Raw genomic sequence first — 13,834 nt, forward strand, 5'->3', positions numbered from 1 at the left:
CGCACGTCGATAATGCAACGAGCTTTCCACAGAGGGTTATTAGCCTCGAATTTTTGATGGCGATTTGTGGAAAAAATTTTGCAATGAGTAATGAGTTGGTCGGAAGTTGCGCAACGGTGCTATCAGGCGAAGTATTGACAGGCACGAAACGGGAAGGAGTTGGATGCGTGCTGAGCTGTCGCTACTGTATTGCTAAAACAAAGCCACACGGAGAAATTCCTTATCTAGACTTTCCGGTCTCTGTGGCTGCTGAAGAATTCCAGAATTGGGTCCGTTTGCTTTCTATACAATTCGAAATTGTTCGCCTCTCATGGTGGTGTGCGTCAAGGAGGTACACCTGGACCCCAACTATTCCCCAACAAAACCTAGGTTTTTTTTGTGTTACTCTCAAAATTATGCGTCGTTACGCATTTACCCATGCTACAGACTAGAGTTGAGTGTTTCATAACCCAAAACTAGACCTAATTATTCTAGATACACTATTATATAAGAAATAAAGAAGTTTCGCGAAACATTCTACTACATACTCTACTAGGCATTGGGTCACAAATGCGGTCAATAATCTGTCATTATGTGCGCTATACCTTGACGACAATAATCTAATACAATTTATGTCGTGCAGGTCTCGATTTTCTTCTCTAATTGGACATACATTTGGTTTCCTTGTTTCTGGTTAATGTCAAACGGACGTATTTTACAAAGCAATTGATAATCAATTTTTAGAAGGAAGCTTCCCAATCCAAATTGCTCTTGGAACAAATTTATTGTTATTATTACTTTAAGTAGGACACGTTTGAAGGAAGAACAAAAATGTTAATCGGAATTTCTGATTTATGCAAAATTTGGTAACATGACTTTTGGAATTTTCCAGTGCTAAATATAAAACATGATACAACACCCATTAGTAAAATTATACCAACATAAGAAGCCATCTTCCTAAATTAAAAAGCAAACAACTTTCTCCGATAGAAAACGAAAGAAAACTCTTACTCTCATTTTTTGTCACACCTATTCAAAAAGTTTTGACCCAGTTTTTTTAATTTTTTTGAAGTCTTTATAGAAGTTTCACTGACTACGTAAGATTGATTTTTTCAGAAAACTTTTAGTTTCATTGGAAACAACTTATCTCTATTTCGCTTTCGCTTGAAAAAAATCTCCAACAAATTTGACAGATTTACCAATTAATCTGTGTCTTTGGAAATCAATCTTACTGTCCTTAAATGGAATTCTAGGTTAGATTAAGTCAATACAGCAAACAGGTTCAGTATTAAAAAAAATCAATCCAATTTTTTTTATCGTGTTAAAGTCATTATAATGCAAATGCGATTACGAAAGAAGTTTCACCGATTTGCAGAAACAAAAATGAATTTTTTCTAAAACTTTTAGTTTCACTAGAAATAAATTATGTCGCTTTCGGTTGAAAAAAATTCTAGAATGTATCGACAAGTGTGCTCATTCTTTGGAATGTTAGGAATTTGATGTAGAGATCTTGATCTTGATCTTCTGCAACAAACGCAGAACTCTAGACTCCGCCTCTTTGTTCATGTCAATAATCTCCGCTAGATGTCGCTAGTCACTATTGAGTATCTTATCGTGTAAGGTCATTTGATTGTCTAGTGTTTACAGTGTCATGCTCCAATTCAGCACATTTCGAACATTAAACGCTCACTTTTGCAGCAAAAGAACAATGTCAGTGCAGGTGTTGAAAGAAATCTTCATGAAATCGGTGGAGGCCGTGCAACCTCGAAACCTGATAAGAAAACAGGTGAAAGTGCAGGGGGGCCATCTGTGGATACACGGCCGAAGCTACCCGTTGCACAAACTTTGCTACTTGGTAGGTTTCGGTAAAGCAGTGTTGGGTATGGCCCTGGAGCTGGAAGAGTTGTTGAAGGACAACTTGAAGATGGGGGTGGTGACTGTGCCGAAAGGTATTTTAGAAAAATTCGAACCCCGTTCGAGGATCAAGTTTGTGGAAGGGGCGGCGAATAATATTCCGGACGAGGATGCGTTGGCGGGGGCGGTGGAGATCAAGGGTCTGGTGGAGGGTTTGGGCAGGGATGATTTGGTCGTGGTGGTGATGTCTGGTGGCGGGTCGGCTTTGTTGCCTTTACCTGTGCCGCCGATCACCCTGAAGGAGAAGCAGGATCTGATTAGGGAGTTATCGAGAAAGGGTGCGGACATATTAGAGCTTAATTGTGTCCGCAAGCGAATATCTGTGGTGAAGGGGGGCGGCTTGGCCGAAGCGGCCTACCCCGCCAGAGTTATCTCTCTGGTCCTGTCGGACGTCGTCGGAGACCCTTTGGATTTTATCGCCAGCGGCCCGACCACCCCCGACTCGGATAATGGCGATGACGCCGTTGCAATCATCAACAAATATAAGTGTTACGACCGCCTCCCGGCCAACATAAAAACGGCACTCGGCCGCCACAAAAGCGAAAATTCTGGATGTCTTCCGGCCATTACGGATGGAAAATACGAGAACGTCGACAACTTCATAATAGGAAACAATCTGATGGCGGCGGAAGCGGCGCTCCAACACGCCGCTTCTTTCGGTTTTCAATCGGCAATAATATCAACTCGTGTAACGGGGAACGTGCGGGCGATAAGTCGAATTTATGCCGATTTGGCACGCAATATGGCTTCCGCCATTTGCAATTCATCGAGTAAACAAGCCGTGAAAGAGTCGGTGAGGGCCTCGACGGCCGACTTGCAGACGGCCCCCGACTTCGTCGACACCCTAATTGACTTCGATTTCGGCCAAGAGATCTGCCTAATAGCTGCCGGTGAGCCGACCGTTGTGGTCAACGGCTCCGGGAGAGGAGGACGCAACCAGCAATTAGCTTTAGAGCTTTCGGTTCGACTTAATAAGCTTAACATAAAATCGGCGGATATTTCATTTCTCAGCGCCGGAACAGATGGAATAGACGGCCCAACTGACGCAGCGGGAGCAATCGGGACTTCAGATTTAGTTAATAATAGTCTCGACGAGAATATTAAGGCGGAAGATTACTTGAACAACAACGACTCTTACGCGTTTTACTCGTCGTACAGGAACGGAGACTGTCTCATCAAAATCGGTCACACGGGCACCAACGTCATGGATATACACGTAATGCTCGTAAAACCCAAGCGGAATTGAATGCTAAAAGCCCGGCGAGACTGCAAAGCTCAAATCCAAAAAGTTATTTTTCATGTCCCTTTGAACTTGTATGTTTCAATAAAAATTGTTCCGACTGGATTATTGCTTTTCACTGACTATTCCAACGATTTTTAACTACGAGCTGCTAAGCCAAACAGAGCTGCACCAAAAATAACAACTGCTCTCTCAAAAATCCCGCAGTGTTTTCGTAGCTGCCAGTTCGTGATAGTTTTCCCTCTGGTCTAGCGGCACTGCATGTTGACTTTTCATTTACAATTTATTTTTGCAAAAATATATTGACATTTGACACATCTTAAAGCTTCTAAAAATTACCACCGGGCGGTGCATATGTAGACCTAACCTAACTTATCACATCCTAATTATTGCTCACGGAAGCAAAACATTGATAATCTCAGTTGCATCCAGGATTTGATGCGTCAAGCAATGCAACTAACTCATGGCGGGGCCAATTCCTCTTTTACAATTCAAAAATTTGAAATTTTAGATGTCTCATTAGCACCCACCCAACTGTATCACCTGAAACATACGTTCCTTCAACATCTAAATTGCATCAATCTTTTTAGCTTTCAATCATAAAAATATTCGTTAAAGTTTAATGTGACACAATTCATAACCTCACTTTTTGAATTATTTATTTTTTACCTCATCCGTGAATTGAACAAAGCTGCGTCCTTAAATTGTAATTATTTGAATTCGTTTCCCTCCTATTACTCCTTTCTGTTAAATAGAATTATTCAAGGGATTTTTTTTCAAAACTCACCACCTCAGTTCGTTCCATTTAGCGCGATTTTCATTTTTTTTTCGATAACTTGACAAAATGTAGAAGTTTCATTTGGTGGATAAGGTTACGTACTTATTTGTTTAAATTTAGCAACAATTTATTTAACAGCAGGGACAGAACTAATTACACAAATTGGTTTTTTTCTCGTTAGCAGATACCTATTTGTTTCTGTTTAATTTGAAATGTTCTGTGCAAGGGTTCGTGTTTGTGTACTTTGAGGTGTCACCAGTGTCGCAAATGTTTATTCATGATGTCAATAAGATGTTCCACAGTTTAATACTTTTAGGTTTGAAGTGTGAGCCCTTCTTGCGAAGAACTAACACATTGTGCGTTAAATAAAATATAATAAAACGTACGAGCTTACGACGGATACACCGCCACTCCATCTGAATTATTAACAACGAGTGAAGTGGAAAAAATGGAAGCTTAGTTCAAAAGGGATTTGTGTTTGCTGCTATTTATACCTCACACGTGCCTCAAATCCGGCAAAAACCTGACATTATGCACTCGGCAAAAAGCGGTAATGTGCACGACTCGAGAGTCGTTATACCATGTTTTGCTTAAAATTTGCCCATTTTAATTAAGTTTCTAATCTGAATCCAATTACAAGATTTTTTAATCTGTGCAGAAGAGCGTAATTGCTCGGCGGAGCGTGCAGTACAAAACATATAGCAACTGTGAATTTCGTTTTAATACGGTAATGTGGAGCAAATTTTAAATTAAGGTCTCGTTAATCCAACCCTTTGCCTTTGATTATGAAAATGTCTGTTATTTTTGCATTAATTACCAAACAAAAATCTGCAACCGACAGATGTAAATTGAATAAAACGCAAATTCGCCCCAAATAATCTTAAATTTAAAAACATCTGGATGTGGAAGTTTTCCAAAGAAAAACATCGAGCGACTTTCCGCGACAATTATTTTTGTTTAATAAATCCCCCTCGGTGAATTTTAAATCCGCAGACTCACTTAAAAAACCCCTGCGCCGTCCCGCGTCACAGCTCCTCGACGCGACCACGATTAATCACCACCTCCCCGACAACTGTCATTTTTTTGTCACCCGCCGAACAATCGATCCCATTCCGAGGATTTCCTCCATGATTACCAATTTGGCCGCGTCAACCTCCGCAACCCCGTTAAATGTTAAATAATGTTTGTTCTTCCCCCGAGCGCACTGCCCAAGTGAAGATCCGACCCGAGCCGGAACGACACGAATCGATATCCTCATGGTATGGATCGTGCGCACACCGACCCTTCGGTTAAATGAAACGCGTGTTGCCTAACAGCAGACCGCATTGCACGCTTGACAGTTGACGTGATGGTTGGTGTTGTTGTTGAACTGTCAAATTTGTGAAAAATACGTCTGCAAGATGACCAAGACGGAGCACCGCCGGTGCCCCCTCGTCCTTGCCGTACTCCTCTCTCTAGTTATCGATTTCAGTGATACTCAGCTGGTCATCAACGTCAGAAATCAGGTTAGTTTCGAGGGCATGTTTTAACCTTAATCGCCGTGTCAGCGCCGTGCTTATCTGCGCCGACCGCCACTCGGGCCCCCACGTGGGGCTCCTTTCACGACACCCAACTCGCACCGCCGGACCCCACAACTCAACAGATGTAACCAGATAACGCTCAACACGGCGCCGACTATTTTCGATACTCATAAATACATTTTTTTATCCAAATTCTCCAGTTCCTAACGCTAAGTACGCACAAAACACAATTGTGACTTTTTACGTTCACCCAAAAAACTTGACTTCACTCTTAGTTACATCACGTGACACAATGTTTTTGACAGTCAGGTAAAGATATCTAATGTGGAAATGTTAATTGCATTAACTCAAAGAAAATTTCAATCGATACGCTTTTAGACACGTCTGATAAGATAAATTACACCGGAGGGACATGTATTTACATGAAATTACCATAATTTGATTGATGTTTGTTTATAATTATGCAACCAGTAATACAGCAGGAACGGAATTCCGACCTGCCCCATCAATAACTATTACTTTCGATTGACTGGGGAGATTTCTGTTGTAATTTATGGGGGAATCGCGACAGCAAAGCAATTCGCGATGTGCTAATTGCCGTTTCCGGTTGTCGCTGTCCGTCGAGGCGAAAAACGGACATTTTCCCATCGGAAAGTCAATTAATATTTTTCCGGTCGAATAAATAATTAATTCGGCGTTGGAAAAAATGTAAATTCGGTGTTTGCGCGATCGTGCTCTTTGTTTCCGTTCGTTTGGAATATTTAGTTGAATTGATATTGTGGTGCCATCCATAACGAGATCAAGAGATCGGTTTCGAACGCACAAAGTCTTAAAGATGTCTTGGAAGAGTCTCGGATAGCGCCGGGGAGTTTGTTATGAGTCAATAAATACAATTCCTATCTGTTTTCATGAGGAAATAAAATTCTCTTAAAACAAGGCTCTTCTATTTTATTCATGTCGGTTGCGGAATACGAGGTAGCGCAACTTGTGAATGTATTATTTTTTCCTCTTTGGTATCGGAGAAATTAGGCGGACGGATTGCGGAAGAGCGACGGCGACGAAAGTAATCTCGCTTGTTCTCTATGATAATGCAAAGAGATGGGAAAGGAGAGCGTTATTTGTACGTTGCAGTGGAACCTTGCGATTTATGCGGGCGAGGGATGTCTCGTCATAAAACAGAATTCGCGGTATTATCGGGGTAAATGGAATTTTTAAGATGTGCCGAAGAATGTAATCGAGATAAGATAAATACGAGACGAGATTGAATTATATCGAGACTTTTCTAAAATTCCCGGAATGAAAGCGGTGACTTTTCCGAGTTTCCTGTAAAACAATTTGTTTGGTAAGGCCCAGATTTGTGCTCGATAAAGTTAGGTTAGAAAATATTCGGCCCAGTTCTGCGTGAGTTTAATTGCTGATAAGCATATCTTTTAAATTTAATCACGGTAAATAAAATGTCATGATTTAGGACGTGGCACAGTGAAATATTGTTCCACTGAGGGGTCATAACCTTAAACTTGCTACGCAGTCGTTTTCAATGATTAACTGCCGCACCAGAAGTGTCAAAGGTGCCGAAAAGAAAAAAGTCAAAGCTCGACGGCGTGAATTTACATATTGTGCAGTCGATGTGCGATTGATTGAATATTGGTTGGGGTAACGAGCTTCACGAAGGAAGTGCCTTTGTACGTACGAGAAATCTCGGACCGTTGCGATAAAGAACTTGTTACGTCGAAAATAAAACAACCGAAATAAGTTAGAGAGAAATACGCGCGTCTAGGTGGCAGAAAGTGTGAGCAAGATTCTGAAAACATGAACCAATAATATCGTCGAGTCCCGAGAGATGGAGCGTCGAAAGCTTACGAGACGCTGCAAGGATGACCAATGGGTCTCGATCTGTTTTCACATGTAAAGTAAGTAGGTCGGTGGGAATTTTTTATGAGTCACGGTGGCCAAGTGAAGTGAAGGATAAGGAACAGTTATTGTAGAAACCTAGAAAAAAGGATAGGAGCGCAGGAGACGGTTGTTATGTTAAAAGGAGGGACGGAGCACACGATCTCCCTTATTATTAGAGCTACGGGAATGATTTCGAGAGTAGTCCAAGTCAGTTTCGTTTTGCACAACGGCCGCGAAATTGGATTTCGCGGCTTGTCTTGGGTACGCGAAATGCTCGTTTCGCGTACGGTTGTACAAAACAAACTTTAAACGGCCATACTAAGCAACAAATCGCAATGAGTCTTATACTGTTCGATTAATCTCTTCGCGACGCTTCTTTTGACCCTAATAAAATCTACTTTCTTCTTCTGGTTTTCGAGAAAATCACAAAAAACTAAAAAAAATTTTTTTTCGCACATAACTTTCTTCAGAGTGGTCGTAGAGCGATGATTCTTGCTTCAATGGAATCCCTTCTTCGAATTCTATCACGTGGACCAATTTTTGTTTGGACTGGTTCAAAAATTGAGATGAGCGAAGAAATAGAAGTGAAGAAATAACTTTAAATGGCTTTAGCTCCCTTATTAAGCAACATGTATTAATTTTCTGATCGAATTAATCTCTTGGAGCCAAAATAACGTATCGCAATGTGCCAAAATTGTACTTTGTTCTTTTAATTTTCGAAAATATCTCAAGCGAATCAAAGGGAGAAGGAATAATTGGGAGGTGCAAGATCTAGGACCTAGGTGAAGGGATGCAAGTGAAGCAAATAAAAACAGGAGAGATTGAAAGAAATGAAGGTGTTTTTAAGGGGGAGATAGCCAAGGCGAGGGATCTAGTGCTTTCGATCGAGCCGGGAAGCGGTGCGACGCAGGGACGACTCTGTCCCTCGCTCTGTTTTCATATGTAAAATACGTCGTCGGGAATTTTTCACTGCGGGGCGGACGGGAGTCGTAATGGGTAAAATCCACAGCCGTGGCACTCGTGATGGAGGGTTTATTATTGACCTTCTGCCATGCGAGTGTGAAGCATTTGTTGTATTATTTCTAAAACGCTGTCACACTTGACGTGGGTTTGGATCCATTTTTATCACCCCAATTCTAATGGGGGAGTTTTTAGGCCCCCCCCCCTTGACGTCAAGCTAATCGATGAAAACAGGTGGGAACAGAATTTCCAAGTTTTCCCTTTTTGCGAGGCGCTGATTATGAAAAAACTTTGAACATTTCTTAGGAGCTCGACGGACGACACTAATTAAAAAAAATCTTTTCTCTGATACTTGGCCGGCGTTATATTACGCATCATTTTTATACCTGAAAACGTGGCCGTCTTTATTCCCACCCCGGTAAAAATTTTAATGAATCGTAAAAAATGAAAGGGGAGATATATATTTTTGCGAGGAAAAAATGTACACACGAAGTGGTTTCGTCTTGAATTTAATACGGGAGAAGAGAGCGGTTTTTATTGTCCGGCGTCTCGACTAGTGCCCCGCGCCACCATAAAACAACCCCTAAGACAATTGTGGCGAGGATCTCCATGCTCAAATAGGTATATCCTGAATGCCTAATGGCCACAACTCCTGTAAGGAGATGTTATATAGTCGGCACTAGCAGTTCGCCGTTATTACCCTCGCGAAGCGCTTTATTGGGGCAATTAGTATTTATAAACGGCATTAAACGAAAGGGGTTTTTCCGCCGGGCGCTGAATTATTGGCGATTTGTTCGGATATTTTTTTTTCAATTGACTTGAATTATTAACGGCATCTGTAAGCGGCACCTCCGCCAAATTGTTGAGGGGTGTGTTGTTACAGCGAGGAGATAAAATGAAACATTAAATCCTTTTTTTATGGGTCTCCATCGAGAGCTCGGGAATTTATCAAAACGTAAACGAAAACGGTAACAAATTGGAGTTGCAACCCCCCGAAAATCTGGCCTTTGTCTTTGCGCGATAAATCTCAGTTACCGTCGCACAAAGGCCAATTTTATTTTGATATTGTAAAATATCTCGATTAGAGTTGGTGAATTGTTGTTGCAGAATGATATTTCAGCCGTTGTCGGAGCTTTAATCATATTTGCCTCCGGAAACTCGAATTAAGCGTCCCGAGCATTTTAATTATTGCAGAGCGTACGGCGAAATATTAATGTGGGGCTCGTCGTTTATTTTTCTTGCAGTCGTCTTCCCTATTTTGACGGAACCGCGACGACCCGTTCTTTGTTGACTCCGTTCCCGTCGGATCGAATCATGGGAACGCACCCCAAAATTCTAAAACTTGGCGAAATTAATTTCAAAGGATGTGCACTGTTCTAGCTTAGTTTTGGCGCGCTGCAGGTGGTTAGATGAAATCTTAACGGGGTCCATTAATATTTATGGGAGCTTGATGGGAGAGCGCCGCCTCCGCTCTTTTTATCTAGTTGTAGAGCAGGATAATAATTGTTGATAAATATTTGACGATCAGAAACTGGAGCCGTTAATAACTTTATAGGAAAGTTTTAATTACGTCGTGAAATTTCGCCGGCTTTGTCTCCGGTCGTCGCCCGATAAGCTGCAGCAATCTTTTGTCCTTTTAATTGATATTTGAACCCTTGGTCCTGCGGCGCGCGCTAAAGATCCTCATCTGAATTCGGGCGTCGCGACGGCGGGGATTCAGACCACATTAGGAACAGTTCATTTGTATTGTTTTGTTCGGGGGTGGTTCGTCCCTTTAATTATCGGAATCGGGAAAAATCTGGCACACGAGCTCCGAAAGCTCCGCCGTAAAACGTTGTGTAAACAAGTTGTAAACCTTTGATGCCGTAACGGGATTACGAAATTATAAAACCATCTTACCAAAGCAAGAAAATCCAATAAAGTACGAAATTAAATTTCGACGGTGAAACACCGAAAACCGTACGTGTAAGAGCGGACGGATCTGGAAAAAGGGGCCGCCGAGGCGCCCCAATATCGGGCGTCGTCTAGACTCGAAGCCACAATTTATAAGACGACCGCTGTCGCTTCCAAACAGAACGGATTTATCCGAACGATTTCGTTCGAACGTCGACGGACCAGAGGAAAGGAAATTAACTGGCATTAATCTCGAACATGCGATATTATATACAGGACAGGGTCGTAAAAACAATGACGTCGGCGCAGGATTCCATAAATTTTGCCGAGTTACGACGGGGACGGGAGTTATTGGGTGAAACAAGCTTTCAGGTGCAGTCGAGGGATTTTTTTAAAAGCGGAATTGTGTAGGCCGAAAAGGACAAATCTGTAACCGGAAGGGTGTCCACCTCCTCGTCATCTTCATGTTTAAATTAGATCTTGGTGCGATAATGACGAGAGTAATAATTTATGCGTTACAAAAGCAATGCCAGAGAGAGCAAGAAATATGGAAGCTATTTTGCGAAACTGGTTAAGGGACCTGAATATTTTTTTCACTAAAAATTACCTTAAACGATAATTTTACGTTCTCAAAAGCGGACGAAAAGTAACTCTTTTTCGGACGCACGTTTTCGGAGGTTGAACCTTGGCGCTATCTGTTGGTCTGTTTAGTAAGTTAAAACGAAACCGACAAAACTGATAATTGCCCTGTCATCATAAATTATGTAAATAAAATACATAATGTATTAATGAATTTATTTATTTGAAAAAGGTAGTTACAAAATACATTTTTCCAATGAAATCTTTTGCCTAAAACATTTCATGTGCACCTCTGCAAAAAGTGCCTTTTGTCCTGGCTTGTTTTTAAGTCTCGGCTGCGCCTCGGCCAGAAAACTCAGACTCGGACGAAAAAGATGAACTTTTTGGCCTTGGTGCACAAATAACTATTTCTCAATTATCGTTCGAGCTTTTTCAAATCTAAAGACAGTTTTGTAGACTTGCTTTTGGCGAAACGCCTGGAAATTTTTTCAATGGAAAAAGTAGCATCTGTGTTGACATTCAGGCTAGATCAAATTTGAAAACTGTGTTGAATGGAATGGGAGCAATGTAGCAATATTTTCATATTATCAATGATCGAGAATATTTCGCGTCTGTGATGAGTAGAATGGCAAAGAAAATTTGGGAAAGAGAAAAGAAATTAGATACTTTCAAGGAAGATAACCATTTTTGATCATAAATTTAGCGGGGAATATTTGCATAGAGATGATCATGGATCAATTTTCGTTGCTATTTGAATAAAATTCTGGAATTTGCAAATAATTTTCTCTTCCTCGTAACGCAACCAAGAATTCAAACGCTGTTTCCTTTTATTGATCAAATCTTCTACAACGTGTAGGATGTTCTAAAATATTAATTGTTATCCCCGTGGAGCGCGAGTCTCGCACGTGATTAAGGAAGAGTGTGAGTGTCAGCCTCATTAGGCTTCAGGAAGAATTTGTCTTAAATAAGAGGCAAGCCTCACGGTGCGGTTTACACGAGGAGGGTGGATGTGGCAACGTCTGAACCGTCGAAAATCGAGACGGTTTTAATAAGAGCAAGGTTAATGTGGATAATTAGGACGGATGGGGAGATAAGTTGATCTCGAATTGGCGCTAAAGAGGATCGAATCGATTGAAAAATGTACCGGAGCGGACGGCGGGCCCCCAGTTGGGCGCCGACAAGGCTCGACCCTCCGTCCGTCTAACTAGGGAAAATAATTCGATTTCCTTTCGCCGCTAAAAACACGACCGGCGCGTTTGATCCCCTTTGAGACAAAGAACGTTTGCATGAAAATTAGAGGGGCGCTCTCTTAATTATATTTGTAGTAAAGTACCGGCGCGCACCACGCTATCGGCTAAAAAGGACAAGAAGAGCGAGCAAGATAAATTATTTAGCACCACCATATTTGTCTGGATATTTTAGGCAAGCCGCCGCATAAATCAGACGAATTTATGGAGTCGGTACCTACCAAGGCAACACTAATTTATTGGAAGGCGCGTGTGTTGATTTCATTCGGACGGCCCCACCGAAACGTCTCGAGGGACTAACAAGTTGATAATCGGGGTTATCGTTTTATTGGCCGATTCAAAGTTCCGTACTGGTTTGCGATGTTGAACAACAACGAAATTAGTTCGCCGACTGAGAGTCTGAGACTGGGAGACTTGCTCCGGAACCGGACCGGTTTACATTTTCGTTAATTTCGCCTAATTCAGACTCTGTCCATAAAACGCATTACCGAAACAAATGGGATCAAAGAAAGTAAATTTCAAGGATCAAAGTAAGTCGTCTGCAGACTAAATCTCTTACGTCTAAATCCGGGCGATGGCATCGGAGTACGGCATTGTGGAGGCGTCGGAGCGAGAGAGGCCTAAAAATAAAACTATTCGTCGGGAAAGTGGCGCGGATACAAAGGGAAAACGTATCAAACGAGTTTCATCAACTTTGCCTGTATTTCTGTCATTTGTCGTTATTGATGTTTCGTCACCGGAGCCCCGCTCCATCCGGATTTTTTCCCGGAGATCTGTATGCGACGGCGATTAGGGTGCAATTATCCGAGTGGCAAACGCATTAACTTCGACTCATGCAGCCTAATAAATATTCCGACTGTGTTCAAGTGGTCTAGAGCCGGCTATTTGCCATCCGGACGACCACCTAGGGATGTCGTTTTATGACCGGGAATCGTAAAAACACAAGATAAGATAGGGAGGGCTTTGGCAAGACATGTGTTACATTAAATCAGTGACCAGCTTATTATGACCAGCTCCGGGACCGGATCTCTTCGTGACGACGACCGTACATACCATAATGGAACCGGTTCCGGTTCGACAACGAGAAAAAATCAACACGCACTCGAAAAAAATTCGATCCTGCCAGGATTCGAACCTGGAATCTTCTGATCCGTAGTCAGACGCGTTATCCGTTGCGCCACAGGACCGGATGCTTGCTCTGAATACAGCCGGTTTGTCGAGGTTACCGTTTTGTGAAAAGTGGGTCAAGGGAAAAATACTTGAAATTTCTTAGACAGTTTTTAGTCAGATCTTGCGACAAAAATTTCCAAAAATTTATTCGCATTTTTTATTTGCATTTAATGCAAAGTGTGACGCAACGCGAAATAAAAGAACTGATTGCAATCGCGAATATATTGCTACGGTGCGAGTCAGTATTGATTTTAACGTAATAAGAAGGTTAGTTAATGAGTTGGCGGTGTAATACTCGTAAAATGCAACTTTATGCAAATTAGTTTTTTTATAAGTAGAAAAAATGTGCTGCGTAAAGTACTTATCAGAAAGACTTGAAAGCCGCATTAAGATATTATTTTTTTGCGGCCAAATCAATAGCTGGAATTGAATGTGAACATTTTTTTATTGTGGAACTACTCGCTTGATGTCATCACGTATCGACTTTTCTCGTAGTTAATGTGTTTTTTTTACGTAAAATATCCTCTTTCTGAAATTATAAACATATTTGCCGCGAGCACTGAAAAAAATTTTAAACAAAATAAAATTGAAATGGAAATTATAGTGTTTTTTTAATATTTAGTCGAGGCAAACTCATCAATAATTTTGTCGAATGATTCCA

At 41.5% G+C, this 13,834-nt stretch overlaps 2 protein-coding genes, 1 long non-coding RNA gene and 1 other non-coding gene across 4 annotated transcripts in view; 2 read left to right on the forward strand and 2 right to left on the reverse strand.

Annotated features, from left to right (window-relative positions):
- The first annotated feature begins 1,565 nt into the window (after positions 1-1,565).
- LOC138133427 (glycerate kinase) lies at positions 1,566-3,238 on the forward strand. The gene has a single exon (XM_069051336.1). It carries the CDS (start codon positions 1,631-1,633, stop codon positions 3,137-3,139), a length of 1,509 nt encoding a protein of 502 aa, XP_068907437.1. The 5' UTR covers positions 1,566-1,630; the 3' UTR covers positions 3,140-3,238.
- Positions 3,239-3,397: 159 nt separating this feature from the next.
- On the reverse strand, positions 3,398-3,969 carry LOC138133428 (uncharacterized). The gene is made up of 2 exons (XR_011160361.1): positions 3,803-3,969; positions 3,398-3,676 (listed from the first exon to the last, which is right to left on the reverse strand). It is a non-coding gene; the product is annotated as an uncharacterized lncRNA (long non-coding RNA).
- Positions 3,970-5,218: 1,249 nt separating this feature from the next.
- oaf (out at first) overlaps positions 5,219-13,834 on the forward strand; it is an 85,782-nt gene continuing 77,166 nt past the window's right edge. Inside the window, exon 1 of the mRNA XM_069050147.1 lies at positions 5,219-5,416. Within this exon, the coding sequence (XP_068906248.1) occupies positions 5,312-5,416 (105 nt within the window). The 5' untranslated portion in view covers positions 5,219-5,311. The remainder of the gene's footprint in view (positions 5,417-13,834) is intronic.
- On the reverse strand, positions 13,118-13,190 carry TRNAR-ACG (transfer RNA arginine (anticodon ACG)). Its single transcript has one exon. It is a non-coding gene; the product is annotated as a tRNA-Arg (tRNA).

Source organism: Tenebrio molitor, chromosome 6 (assembly GCF_963966145.1).
Source record: "Tenebrio molitor chromosome 6, icTenMoli1.1, whole genome shotgun sequence".
Lineage (NCBI taxonomy): Eukaryota > Metazoa > Arthropoda > Insecta > Coleoptera > Tenebrionidae > Tenebrio > Tenebrio molitor.